At 41.7% G+C, this 15,457-nt stretch overlaps 1 protein-coding gene across 3 annotated transcripts in view; it reads right to left on the reverse strand.

The window, feature by feature from the left end:
- The window catches only part of Cblb (Cbl proto-oncogene B), a 186,757-nt gene extending 178,447 nt beyond the window's left edge, over positions 1-8,310 (reverse strand). For all 3 annotated transcript variants that reach the window (XM_028867481.2, XM_037209715.1, XM_037209714.1), the window contains exons 1-2: positions 8,191-8,310; positions 6,727-6,908 (exon numbers count right to left, since the gene is read on the reverse strand). In XM_028867481.2, coding sequence (XP_028723314.1) covers positions 6,727-6,894 — 168 coding nt within the window. In that variant the 5' untranslated portion in view covers positions 6,895-6,908; positions 8,191-8,310. The remainder of the gene's footprint in view (positions 1-6,726; positions 6,909-8,190) is intronic.
- Positions 8,311-15,457: the final 7,147 nt, after the last annotated feature.

Raw genomic sequence — 15,457 nt, forward strand, 5'->3', positions numbered from 1 at the left:
TCATGCTGTATGAAACCCTTAAAGAGTCCGGGGTGTTCTGTGCAGGAGGAGGACTAGAGACAGGCCACTATTTTTGTCACCTTACACTGAATCTTCTAGTTTCTTCCTAGAGAAAAGAATCAAGTATAAAAACACCCACCAATCTTTGAACAGATAAAATACTAAGAACTACTTTAAGTGCTGCTGGCATGTGATATTTTCATTCAGCTTAACAATTACTTAAATCTTAACATGCCAAGTATGGTGGTTTGAATATGTATGCTTGGCCCAAAGGGGGTGGCACTATTAGGAGGTTGAAATGTGTCACTGTGGAGATGGACTTTGAGGTACCATATGCTAAAGCTATGCCCAGTGTGGGACACAGTTGCTTCTGCTGTCTGGAGAACTCTCAGCTCCTTCTCCAGCACCATATCTGCCCACACAGTGCCATGAAGATAATGGACTGAACTTCTGAAACTCTAAGCCAGCCCCAATTAAATGTTTTCCTTTATAAGAGTTGCTGTGGTCCTGGTGTTTCTTCACAACAATAGAAACCTTAACTAAGACACTAAGCTATACATGTTGGTCCAATATTATCTAAAGTTTCTTTCATTAAATAAAAAAAAAAAATGTCACCCTACAAACATACTCTAAAAAACAAGCTTTAAATATGATGAGGCAGAACAGACAAAAGTGACATGGCAGCATTATTATCATCACAGGATGTAATTGAGATGATCTTTAATGTGAAGGAAGAAAACAGGCTTCGGTTTATATTTATATTATTTACCTACTTCGTTGCTAGAAGACTGGCCTATAATATACAACTTTAAGATATGGAGTAAACACTGCAAATATCTTAAACTACTTGCCAACCTAATAGGAAATGTACACATTCACTCAAAACGTCCCTGTATGTGCCTCACTTGCCTCTTGCCTACATGAAAATTATACCTATTTGCCAAGGTTAGTCCTTCTAGTTGCTTCTCTATGGCTTTCCCTTTCCACATTACAATCTAGAATGCCTTCAGTTATTCCTTCTTCTTGTACACCTTATATCTTGTTTTATCTCTGTCTTGCTCCTGCATAGACACACACATGCTCGCACACTCACATACACACACACACACACACACAATTAATTTCAACCTTCAATAAATCCTCAAGCTATCATAACTTTCTTTGTTTTTTTTTTCCCTGTTGCTACAGTTGTAGAACCACTAAATTATCTCCATATACCTTCTAATCTGGCCACATCACAAGTGAAATTAATGTGCCAAAGTCAACAATAGCCTCTGATTAGGAAACCCAATGACTTCCTAAGTTTTACCCTGTTTAGTTTCTCTACTTAAATTTAACTTTCTAAGAACTTGAAAGAATCTTAACTCTGTATTTAGCATCAATTCAAAACTGTTCTTTTTCTACCTTTCTATTCCTATTCTATGTCAAGATTCCCTTCCCTTTACAACCTCTAAATAAATATCCCCCATAGTCCCAATAACTGCCTTTGTTTTTGACTCCACTGTCTGCCTCAGAACTCCTTTGAGCTGCTACAGCTTGAGATGCTGTGCCTCTGAACACATCTACCAAATACACATCCTGGTTTCAAATGCTCTCTGAATTATATACCCAACATTCTCACTTCAAAATCAACTACTCAACGCAAAACAAACAGAGCAACCTTCAAGCTCAGCTCAGCCTTCCTTTCCCTTCCTGGGCCCCATCTCAGTGGGGCTCCATGGGTCTTCAGAGTCAACCGGGCTGAAAACCTCCAGTCACTTTCACTTCACCTTCTCTTTCAGTCTCCAGCCCTCAAGGTTCTCAGAACTGGAGCCTTTCTTCCAAATACCTTCCACTCTGGCCACGCACTTGCTGAACCCACTGCCAATGTTCTAGACCAGTTCTTTAGGATTTCTTACCACACTTTTTAATTCTCCCTCTCTCATTCTTCTTTAACATTACTCCAACCTTCACAGTCAGTAGAGTAGTAAATGAAGACGAGCCTTGATTTCTTTTTCTCCCTGATCAAACGTTTTCAACAACTATACGCCAACCAAATAAACTGAATCCAAATTCTTTAATGAAATTGAAGTTTCTATCATCCTTTTCTACTTTACTCTCTCTAATTCAACAATTTCCCTCTATGCCTCCCTTCCATCCCCCACCCTAAGTTCAAACTATCTTCTAGAACACTTGGACAGTCCCTTTCAACCCACTTCTTGCCCCCAGCAAGCAGCAGTCACCTCCACTAACAACTAGGTACAGTATTACATCATATTAAAGCACTTATTTAATATACTGTGTGATGCAATTATTTACAAATGATATCTGACCATAGCTAGGATTTGAAAAAAAAAAAATCAGTAAAGAAATTGACAGCATATAAAACAACTTTTGAAAGGAAAATCTAAATGTTAAAGTAATTTTTAAGAGTTAAAAAATAATTAACCAATTAAAGTTTCCATTATCTGTCTGTTTTCCATCACAGGGATATGCCAAGGTAACTCTTGGCAGGGTCCCTTTAAAACTTTAATTATGGCAAACAAAGTTTTTCCTAGGTGTCACTAGTACCAAACTTTAGAATCACACCCATTATGTTAGCAGAGATTCAAAATCTAATTCAGTAATAAGCTGCTCTGACAGCTAGTGTGTTATTATAACCAATCAAGATTTAATAGGGCCCAGGATTCCGCTAATGAATGACTTCAAGAAAGAAAACAAAATACAAGAATAATTCAAATCAGTATTATTCTCTTTATTGAGGCCTTGGAAAACCAACAAACAGAATTTGCACACAAAACCTTCGGGTCTGAAATACAGGGTTGTCATCCCAGCTACTCTGGAGGCTGAGGAGACCACAAGTTCAAAGCCTGTCTGGGCTACAAAAGTAAATTCAAAATTTTGGCAATTTAATGTGATCTTGTCTCGGAAAAAAAAAAAAAAAAAAAAAAAAAAGGTCAAAAGTACCTTGGGGATGTAGCCCAGTGGTGGGTAGCACACCTGCTCAGTGCGGGTGACACAACCAGTACCACTCAGGGAAGGGGAACTCTATTTTATAGCTTGTAGAATCTTTTTCAGATGGAGAAGAAATCCAACTTTTGAAAAGTAATCTTCTAGTACTATTATTTTTAAACTATCTATATGCATAACCTATGCATCACTGATTGACAAACTTCAAATTTCATTCTGGTGAAATCACACACAGAGAGAACAAATTATGTCAAGTCTAAGTGACGTGCTATGGGTAAGAGGCAGGAAAATGCTACTTGGCGTCATCGCTGTCTAAGTGCTCTTAACACTTATGTACCAATGGAACTTCAAACAAATGGCAAGGACAACAAGACAAAAGCACAGGCAGGTACTCAGCTGCTTTGCTTTTTAGCATCAATTCATTATTTTCTAATTTCCCAAGCATCCATGTACACTCAGGGCATTTAGCATCTATTAGAAGACAAATGGTTTCTTCTGTTTTCCATCACCTGGCTCAGACTCCTGTGCAAACCACATTTAGGAACCTCACATTAATAAATTATGACTCCAACCACACAGATTAGCAACCATTTCCTTACCCTCACTTCAGCATTTCCAACAGGAGGAGTACAATAACACTGTTCCTAAAAGGCAGAATCCAAACAGAAAACCAGGGTCCAGAATGAGGTATATATCCTCTATTCTGCTTCCACTGTGCTTTGTTTGAGTCTATACTCCAGCCCTTACCATACCCCATGGCCATTACCAACTCATACGTTCCGCTCTAATACTGCCCTCCTGATTCACAGACCAGGATAGTGCTATGTCTTACCTTGTCTGCCCCAGTAATAATCACTTAGTAACACACAAGAGACCCTCAGTAAGTGCTTAGGAAACCGTGCCTGTAACAATTTTGGAACAAATTCCACATTTGATTTTGTGTGTATTTAAACCAGTATGTGTATTCACGAATAGTTCTATCAGTGTATCAATGAGACATCCACTTACCCGCTGGTTTAGGGTCAGTCTCTTAGGAAGAGCTAGACCAGAAAACTGGCCAAAGGGGATGCCTTGGGATCCACCATTAGTCAAGTTCTCAGTGCATGCACTGAGTGAACTCTGTGTTACTGATTACAAAACAGTACATATCTAACAAAGAACACAAGGGGCAATTGCTTTCTCCTAGTCTTGGTGACCTTGGAAAGAATGCCTGCCCTGGGAAAGCAGAACAGTTAGTTGCAATTGAATTCTCAGTTGAGTATCTTAAGTTCTAGAGAGCAAGGAATGATAAAACTATACGCTTACGAGGTATGTCCTTTACAGCCCTAGACTGATTCACTGTCCCTCTAAAATGAGTTATGTTACTTAGTAGTGACTTGCAAATAATACTTGAAGACCTCCCCAAAGGAGGAGGCTTCATGAAGAAATCTGTAACCTTACACTGAAACCTGACTTTTGCTTAACAACCTACCTATTAGACCTGAAGGCTTTTATTCTGCTAGTCACAAAGTAAATTCATACTACTGTAGCTACTTTTCTAAAGTAATACATCAAATGGTAATATTTTTGTACTAGTAATAAAGTTCCTGAAGAACCATCACATAATGTTGATATCATGAGCCACTTCCTTCGTCACTGTCACATATGAGAAGATGAGCCCATCTTGGAGAAGACATTACAACCTTCACTAACAGGTTGCCAATCAGGATTAGTGATTTTCAGTGCCTTTCTCTTACTGTGTGATAAGGGAAGAAATAAACATGCCAAACTCTTAGGACAAATGAGGTGAGTTTTCTCCACAAAGCCCACAAATGCATTCACATTGTCATCTTTGACAAGGAATGAAGATGAATAGGGAAAGTCATGCCACACTTTTGCCAACACCGGCACCCACATCCCACTAAGTAGAGACTTGGGGTAAGAGAGGTCCCTGTGTGTCAAACTCCTCAACTGGAGAAGCTCAGTTTAAACCCACAAAAGGGTTAATAAACAATGGCAGGTGTCAAACTGTCAAATAACCATCCACTGACTATAACTCATGGTGAAATAACTCAAAGCAGTTAATATGTAGGTAAACAACTGGTCACAGAGCAAAATTATGCATACCACTTTTTTTTTTTTTTACTATTGCACTGACTTGACGGCAACTATTGCTCACCACTTCCTTATATAAATCTTTTTTATTTTATGTTCTAGCCCTCAATTGCAAGCATAGAGATGCCGACCATCTTGAGGACTGGTATGGACAAGGACCATCTGTGAAATCTGACCCGTTTGTTGCCTACTTATGTAACAGAACTGGAACAAACCTTGAATTTCCTCTCCTACCACTAACTAATGACTCAGGCAGTAAGGATGACCTTCAAGGGCATACTCTACAGAGAAGCAAAGACGGCTCATATTGTGCTCGCCAAATACATGCAGTTTTCCAACTGCATATTTTTCATTCTTAAGTGTCCAAGGCTAAAAACCAAACCCTGACCCCGAGCAGCAAGTTGCAATATTCTGACATCATGACATCATTCTGTCTGGAGCACTTTACTATAACAATTTTTAAAAATTGGCAGAAGCTTAAATAGGTCACACTGACATCCCAAACTAATGCTATTCACCTGGTTAAAATATTCTGGTTCTGCATTTTGACACCAGTGACCATCCAAGGACAGGCCCATGGTGTAGTTACCTTATCCACAGGCTCCATAAGGATACATGAAAATAAAGCAAATAGTGCCACCTCCCAGTATTGTTACTACTACTCCACGGCTTCTTTGTATCCAATTTTGTCTTTAGTAGCAAACCAAAGCCAAGATAAATGCCACTCTGTGATTTCAAACCAGCTTTGGCTCCTCCTTGCTTAAGGAGGAGCATTTTCTTTAGTGTCTAAAGTGCAGCAAAGTCTAACTGTTTCCAAATCATAAAGCATGACTTTGTGCAAAGAAGTAGGCTACCACACTTGTCTCACAAGCCTCCTTCCACAACTAGCGTTACAGCAGGGCCCTGCGAGGTGCTCACACGGCCCTTTTCACTGGACTGTTCTGAGAACTGACATCCAGTTTGGTTTCTTCTTGTGAAACTAGAGTTCATCTAAGAGCAACAAGCAGAAACCACAGAAAGTTTCTGACACTCTCTGGCCCACACAACCTCCAACATACATTTTCCTTTCACAATAAACAATGTACACCCAAAAAAAGGTTCCCTGTTTCAAAAGGGAATAGTAGATGAAAGAAACCGTAACGATGATGCCACGAACAGTAAAGACAGAAAGAAAAAAAAAAAAAAAAAACCTTTCTTAATGATAATGAGTTGACACAGAGAAAATGGAAACTCCTAAAGTAAAACACTGGTTCTTTCCCCAGAGAATGTTTCAACATCACACATGTGGCTGTCCTAAGTGTGATCCAGCTGAGACTTTAGTTCACTCACTATGTTTAACCTTCTGTTATCTAGTAGAAAAGCAACTCCACATAAGACTAAACAAACTTCTAAACCATACTATAGCCATACACCCACCCAAAGCAGCCAATGGTAAAAACTCTGGATATCTAAGTAACATCCAGGAACTCTGGACCTTGAAAAGCAAGACAAAAGGTTAAACGGGGGAAAAAAAAAATCTTTGCTTGGAATCCAACTTTTCCAAACACAGAATTGAAGAAAAATGGCCCAACACAAATCCAAAACCCTCTGCCATAATGATGATTATTTTAACCATCTGTATAAATGGAAACTGGAGATAACTGCATTCAGGGTGGACAGGCCTTGTGCACACACTGAACTCACCACTTTGTCCATGAGCTTCCAAGTCTTCTCTACAGTCCTGCGATCAGCTGCAGCTTGCTTGGGGGGTCCCACTGCATCCTGAATAGCATCAATAATCCCCAAAATTCGACCTTTGCGGGGGTTTCCTCCTCGACCACCAGGATTTCTGCCATTCATAGAATTTGCCATCTGGAATCTTAGTCCTTTTTGCAAGGTAGATTTTCAGAAAGAAAAAAAGTTAGCTAGATAGAAAGTATTTTCCCAACAGGAAACTGAACTGGAGAGGCTCGCTTGTACCCACTAGTGATATTCTCCACCATTGTGAGACAAAACGGACAGTCCCATATTCAACTTTTTTAATAACCCGGCGTATGCATTCTCCAAGTTAGGAACTGTAACGCTAGGTTTGCTTTCACAACAGTAGAAGTTAAAGATTCATCTTCCTCCTGGTTTTCCACACAACTACAGCTCACCAACAACAACAAAACAACTTTTAACAGATAAGAACTCAATGTTCCTCCCCCTTCTGTTGTAATCCAGATTCAAAGTAACAGAGCCCGCAAAACCTAAAATTCATGTTGGGAGCTTCACTGAGAAGCCTCCTTCACGCTGTTAGATTTCGCCAAGTTATTACATAAATGCAAAGTGCTCCGCACACGCAAAGGGGCAAGTCTGTTGTCAACAAAGGCGGAGGACTTGGATTTCCCCCGGCAAAAGCCAGCAGCCGCGGACACACAAATAGTTCTTTAAAGCAATGCGGTGAGTCGTTTTCCCCTGGAGCCAAATAAACGAACCAACAAACAAGCCCTTCTTAAAAAGCGGTGAGAACCCGGCAAGGGCGGGCACGCACAGCGGAGTTCACTTCTCGGGTGGCCCCAAGTCTGCGCCTACCCGGGATCAGAAGACCCAAAGCTTTGTTTCAGGACGCCTGTACCCCTTTCCCGGGTCGGGCCTCTCGTCTGCCACGCGAGGGTCCCGGAAAGGGACGCGGAATGCAGCGAGGATAAAGTATCCCTAGCCCCAGACCTGGCCCGGGTGTCCCACAGCTTGCCCGATCCCGCGCCAGTCGCACGCACCTCCCACCGGCTGCAACCAGCCTGAGTCCGCTCCCTCCCGGGCCTCGGGCCAGCCAGGGACTGCCCTTTAAATCCCCACTTGGCTCAGGCCCGTAGAGGCGACAGCAGCTGGAAGCCAGGGCTGTCCCCTCTCCCTGATGGCCCGCGCCCAGCTTCAGGGCCCCCAGGCCAGCAAACAGCGTCCGACCCCGGAGCTCCCTGTTCCTTCCTCTGCTCAGGTCACCGCGGCCCTCCCGAGCCACGCGTGATCGTGGATCCCACTCTACACACACACACACACACACACACCACACGCTGCCCTGGCTGGGGTGCCTCGGGCGGGGACTCTGTGGAATCGCCCTAAGAGAGAGCTCCGGGGAAGAAGCCACCGAGATCTGGGGACACCGAGACATGGGGACGCGGCAATTACCGTGCAGACAGCTCCACGCCCGCCCGGCCGTCCCGCGCCACTCTCGGGAGGCCGCCGCAGCGCCCGCCGGAGGAGGAGACCACTCACTGGCCACCCCACCCCTGAGCCATCCCCGGAGACTAGGGCGCGGGGCGGGGCTAAGGCGGGGCCTAAAGTCTCCGGACCAATCCTGAGAGCCCGCTCTCTGCCAGACAGCGGGCGGAGCCAATGGGCGGGGACGCGAGTCTCCTCCCGCGCTACCCCCGGGTCCACGTCCTCCACGGTACACAATGGCCCCAGAGGAAGGCCCGCTTGCCCGTGTCCCACTTGGAGAAGAACTCGTAGGGGAATGGGGTCTAGGGTAGCCTGGAACAAAAGTGGGGCAAGGAAAGAAACTGGAAAGAAGCCGCAAGGCGCCGGGGAGCTAACCAATGAGGGGGGCGCAGGTGGGCGTGAGCGCCCCGAGCGGGAGTCTAAGCCAACTGGGGCTAAAAGGCGGGACTTCCTGCCTCACTCACCTTCCTAGTCTTTGTCTCATAGCAACAGAGTACCCGCTGCCAGAGTGGTGCTTCTCAGCTCTGGGCGGGTCCCAGGCTTAAGAAATTCATCTCCCTAGGGCTGCCAAACTCTGCTACCCAGGACTGCAGCCAAATAGGTCCAAGACCGTGTTTCTTGTTGGCTGTCAAATAAAGGGAAACAGTCCCCTAGCTTCTAAGTCGAAGGGTAACCTCACACAGTGTAGGCGAAGAGTAAAACCCGATTGCCAACTAAAACTTCCTAAATTTCTGAAATGTTTCCCTTTTACTATTAGTTCTAGAGGGATTCCAGATCAAACATCAGGCTGATGAGAAAGCAAATAGTAGACAACTCTGGCTAAATAGTGTCTGTGAATTGTGCCAGGGCAGTAAAAGTTCCCTACAATGGGGATTACTAATATGTCTTGCACCTTTTTTTATTCTGTACAAGTTTCTCCATAAATCTCTGTAAAGAACTCAGCTGTTAGATTTTGTCTGAGTCACTTTTCCTCCGTGTGTATTTTTTTTTCCTCCGAGTCTCCATTTTAATGACAACCTTGTATCTACCATCCTCTTCCAGTGTTCATCTCTTTCTGGGACTTCATCCTTGATGTCCGTATAAAAGGAAGCATGTCTGGTAATGTCAGGACTCTGCTGTCAACATAACCATACACTTAAAAAAATGCTTATATTTCTCCCATTTGATTTATTTTCATACTGCTACTGTTTGTTGAGGGTTTAAATACTTGGGAACTGATTTTCCCTTGAAGTTTATAGGACAGGATTTACCTCACACCTTGGGCTCCTGGACATGACACACACGTACACACACACACACACACACACACACACACACACACACACACGAACACACAACACACACACACACACACACACATATATATATACACACACATATACAACCAATTATCCTGATAAATGTGTCTCAGTGGTTCTGACCACTCCCTAGGAAGTATTTAATGCTGTGATTGCTATTGCTGAGAAGGCTTCCGAGCTGATTTAGAATGCTCTACACTTCTAAATTCAGATAGTTTCTATTTTTGTTGAATGGAAACAAGCAAAATGCAGCCCTTTAAGCCATCAGGCAATAAGTATGATTCAGGAAATAATATTCTCTGTCATTATTTTTATACTAATAATTAGGAGGTAGTTCCCTGTTTTACATATGTGGACAGTATAGACCTCTGTATCTCCTCCACTAATCCATATCTCCCTTACAGCTTGTAATAGTAGCTACAATTCCTAAGTGGAGACTGGATAAAAGAAGACATCTGTCTACGTTCTCTGTGTATATAAAAGGCACCTTGAAAGTAAATTCAAAAGGAACTGTAACTATGTGTAAAACATTCTGCTGTACATAGCCAGTTACACTTTAAATTAAATATATTGTTTAACTTCGTATTTGGAGAACTATAGAATAAAATATATATTTTTATTCCTTTAAATAAAGGTTTTTAACTGAAGGGTAGGACAGTGAGAAAATAGCTCTATGGGATAAAGTACATCATGTAAATACAAATGCCAGCTTTATTATACTTTGTTTCTCTACTCTGGTTAGGACCCAGGTATAAGAAATTCATCACTTAGCTGGGCAGTAGTGGTACATGCCTTTAAACCCAACACTCAGAGGCAGAGGCAAGTGGATCTCTGTGAGTTCGAGGCCAGCCTAGTCCACAGAGTGAGTTCCAGGACAGGCTCCAAAGCTACACAGAGAAACCCTGACTCAAAAAATAAATAAATAAATAAATAAATAAATAAATAAATAAATAAATAAATAATGAAAGAAAGAAATTCATCTCTTTGGGGCTGCCAAACTATTCTACCCAGAGCAACAGCCAAACAGGTCTAAGACAGTGTTTCTAGCAGGTTGTCAAAAATAAAAAGCAGTCATTATGTTAGTCAGGGTTCTCTAAAGGATCAGAAGTGATGGGATATAATGTATATGCATATAGTATAACATAATATAAATATATATTAAAGGGGTGATTGATTAGACTGACTCACATAATATGGTTTGGGTAGTCAAACAAATTCTGTTTCACACTGCAAAGGCTATGACTATGAGGCTGATGTCTCAGTAAGTGCAAACTGGTGCTAAAAACCTGCATTAATAAATAAGGGTACAAGCATTTTCTCAATAGTCTTGGTGATATGTTGTATCTAAGCTGTAATATTCCAAGCTGACAGAATTGACTAAGGAAGAAGTATACTCATTTCTACCAAAAGGTAATCCCCAGGCCCATGAAGTTTAAAAAGTGAATGCAATGTCACTGGAGGGGGTGTGGGTGGGGGAACTTGAGAAACAATGGGGTTCCTACATAAAAGGTCTTGCATGTACCAGAATGGCCAAGTAGTGAAAAATACAGTCAAATTGGCTGTTTTAGCTTGGTTTCCTATTGTTGGGATAAAGACCATGTCCAAAACCAACTTGGGGATGAAAGGGTTTGTTTGGTTTACTTGTCCAAACCACAGTTCATCATTGAAGGGAGCCAAAGCAGAGGCCATGGAGAAATGCAGCTAACTGGTTTGTTCTCAGGGCTTGCTCAGTCTTTCTTATACCACCCAGGACCACCTGGTGGCACCACCACCCCCCCACGCGCCCCCACCAGAGTGGCCTGGGCCCTCCCACATCAATTATTAAACAAGAAAATGTCCCCCACAGAATTGCCTGCAGACAGTCTGATGGAGGCAATCCCTCAATTAAGGTTCTGTCTTTCCAGATGACTTGAGCTGGTGTCAAAGTTGACGAAAAGAATCTAACCAGCCAACTGGCCAGAAAGGACATGTGAGGCCTCAAGCGAGGGACTTAATAGCAGAGGCACTTCAGAAAGTTTTACAGAGACAGTGTTGGAACACTTAAAATTTCAGCATAAATTATTTAGCATTAATACATGCCAATGGGTTGGTGTCAACTGAGAAAAATGCAGATTATAAGACTGTCATTAAGCATGGCTAGTGTTCTTTAAAGAGGAAAAAAACAAAACAACTGTCTAGGGAAAATATGACAGCCTTTGCCCATTTGTTTTCTTTCTTTTTTTTTTAACTCTATTTTATTCATAGTCAAAAAACAATCCCTATGACATTAGACCCGAGTTGAAAAATTAGACCTGAGTTTTAAAAAATGTCAACTGATTCAGTGGGCCATTTAAGAATATCATATAGGGAAAGCATGGCAATTCTATTTTTACACAATAGAGAATTCACTTAATTCACACTTCCAGCAAGGTGTTCTTAATCTACCTGCAAACCTTCCAGGGTATATTTACAGTGGGTACCCTGACACTAAAACAGAATACCATAAAAAAAAAAAATGCTACTTTCCCAGAAAAGAAAGAGGAACACAGAATCACAACTAGAAACAAGAACCATATGACCTAGTTATGTTTGACCTTAACAAGCCATTGCTTACTAAGAAGAGTACATTTCTAGCCATCCTTTAACACATAGTAACAACCTCCAGTGAAGAATGCTAACTCACAGAGTGATCAAATGCAGCCTCAATCAGAGTCCTAATTTGGGCTTCCTTGGAACACTTACCAACCAACAGGGACAAACACAAACAAACAACGTAAACAAAAGACAACCTTGATTCTGAAGCACGCTGTCCAAAAGTAAAAATATTTAAGTAAACTGTTGCCTCACCATTTTCCCTAATATTCGTGTTTCCCTCATACAGTTCTAGCACGTGGCTTCTTGTCCACAGAGTTACATCATATTGAAAAATGGGTGGAGATACTCCAGCCATTATCACTGATTTTCAAGCTAGGAATGTAACTGAGAGTCAGAGGAACAAACTGAACATCCATTAGAATCAATTTCTTTTAAATAATCATTAGAGAATCCCATAAATATATCTCACAAACATCTCAAGGACAGAGCTTAGCTGCAAAAAATTGAAAGAAAGGCAGTGTGCTTTTTTTATTTTTCTGCTAAGCAAAAAGGCCAACTAAAATTTCAGGTTTTGTTTCTACTTCCTACTTTAACCCAGTTATATACTCTTTCATACTTCATTGTGCCCTCCATATTTCACTATACATGTGAGTGCATTACAAGTGAGATCATATGTAAAGTGTGAGGATTACAGACCTGTGGTGGTATTGTGTTCCCCAAAATATTGTGCACCCTAATAAACTTATCTGGGGTCAGAGACGGAACAGCCACTAGATACAAAGGCTAGAAAATAGTGGCACTCACACCTTTAATCCTAGCATTCCAGAGACAGAAATCCCTCTGGATCTCTGTGAGTTCAAGGCCACATTGGAAACAGCCAGGCATGGTGACTCAACGCCTTTAATCCCAGGGAGTGGTGATAGAAAGCAGAAAGGTTTATAAGGCATGAGGACCAGAAACTAGAAGCATTTGGGCCTGGTTAAGTATTTGGCTGGTTAAGCTTTTAGGTTTTGAGCAGCACAGTTCAGCTGAGACCCATTCTGGATGAGGACTCAGAGGCCTCTAAGCTGAGGAAACAAGACCAGCTGAGGATCCGGCAAGGTGAGGTCGCTGTGGCTTGTTCTGGCTCTCTGATCTTCGAGTTTACCCCAATACCTAGCCTGGATTTGATTTTATATATAAGAACTTTTTAAGATTCATGCTACACAGACCCCAGCTCAGGGACAATCTAGAATGAGAGAGAATGTGGATCAGGATGCAGCACCTCCGTGCACCCTGGTACCAAAGGTTTGCCCTTTCCCAGGGACAGATATAAGGGCAAGGGGAAGTACATGTCTAGATTGCACCTTTCAGGACTAGAGCCCTTTGAAACTGGTGAGTGACCAGTTTCACCTATAAGTCCACAGTGCCTATCTCCTTTTGAAAGCACTAGAAAGGTGTGAGATAAAGATAGACTGATCTCCACCTGACTTACCATGTCTGCAGTCACTGACTGTATTAATCTTAGCCTTGTGTTTCTGCTCTAGGACCTGAAATGCCTGCAGTAGCCTCATCTAGTTAGGCGAAGTCTGCAATCCCTGTGTCTTCCCCACTAGCCAATTTACAATGGTAAACACATCATTGTTCTGGCCACTCCTACAAATCCATTTGTAAAGGAATTTGATGATCAAGAATCCAGGCTTATTTTTTTTTATGGAACCAGTAGAAATCCTCTATCTCCCTGAATTCTTTTTAATATAAACTAGATTGACTCACCTGGAAGATTTCACTGTGGCTTGACATTGTTGAACAGTGGGCTCTCCTGCACTTCCATCCCTTTCTTACCGGATTGTCTGTGCAGACATCAGAACACGAACCGACAGCACCAAGCTTCGAACTCCTCTTGACAAGTGTACACGTTTGGCTGTGGTCTAAAACAAGGAGGGAAGCAAATCTGCCACTATCACTTGAAACTCACAGCCATCACAGTAGCCCACAAAAAATCCAATAATCCTTTCTGGAACATCTAATATATGCCAAGAACTACGCTAGACACCAGGAAATATAATGATGATTAAGCACCAGGCATTCACAAAGAGAAAGCAGGCACATAAAAAAAAGAGGTTTTAACTGAAGTGTTGAAAGCAGGGATTCCTTAGGAAAAGGTCACTGTGATAAGCTTAGGAAAGGTGGCAAACAAGGATATGAAAAAATAATTAGTAAGCCAAGACATATAAGATAAGCAGAATTGGCCAGGTGTGGTGGACCAAGGCCTTATAATCCAAATAATCCAGATACTTTGGAGAACTAAAGTAGAAGAATTGAATTGACCTTTTAAGGTTATATAACAGTCCCAGTGAAGCCTGAGACACAGAGTGAAACTGTGTTTAAAAAAAGCCAATGGAAAGAGAGAAAGAGAAAGGGAGAGAAAGAGAGAGAGAGAGAGAGAGAGAGAGAGAGAGAGAGAGAGAGAGAGAGAATACAATTACTAGTATCATTGTAGTATTATTCTAATTAGAGGAGTGCTCTCATGATCAGGGACAGATAAGAAACCATGTATACACAGAAAGTGAAGGAGCAGTTTAATTTCATAAGAAAGAAAAAATGATAATCAACATAAAAAAATCAAGCAGAGAGTAAATGAAATAAGCTTCTATGCCTAATTAAAGAACTTGGATTTGTTCTCTTTTTGATAGAAAACCACTGGAGAGTTTTGAACCAGGGGAGAGTATATAGGAGCAAAAGAGACAAGTGAGATGATGTGTAAAATGTATTTTTAAGATGACCAGGTTCATGATGGAGTAGACACAAAAAGCATGGAAACTATAATTTTCCATCAGGAGATATGTAACAGTGATGATAAGGACCTGAGGTGGAGCAGTGGTAACTCCAACCACAAGCTGTGTATTTCAGAAATATTAGAAAAGTGGTTTCCCATCCTCTCTGCACGCTCAAATAACAAGTTCCCAAGCTCCGTGCCCAAAGAGTCTGCTTTAATTGATCTAAGATATTTTTAAATCTCCCCTGGTGATCCTAGTTAGCAACTAAGGCTGAGAACCACTGATTAGTCCTTTGAGTAGCCCCTGCTAATTAAAGAAATATGTATGTGCAGAAGATGGAGAAGGCAAGGATGCCTGACAATTTTCTAGCTTTACTCACAGTGAAATATGGCTTCAGAAACTCACATGGAGGTTATCAAGGGACAGTCGATCTCCAAGAAAGGGGAAATGAATTTGCTTTAGTATATGAGAACTTCAAGGCACCTATGGAATAAGCAAATGTGTGTGTGTGTGTGTGTGTGTGTGTGTGTGTGTGTGTGTGTGTGTGTGTTTCAATAAGGCTTCTGAGATTATTAATTGGATAGTATTGACAAGTGAATAATA

This window comes from Peromyscus leucopus, chromosome 12, assembly GCF_004664715.2.
Source record: "Peromyscus leucopus breed LL Stock chromosome 12, UCI_PerLeu_2.1, whole genome shotgun sequence".
NCBI classification, from domain to species: domain Eukaryota; kingdom Metazoa; phylum Chordata; class Mammalia; order Rodentia; family Cricetidae; genus Peromyscus; species Peromyscus leucopus.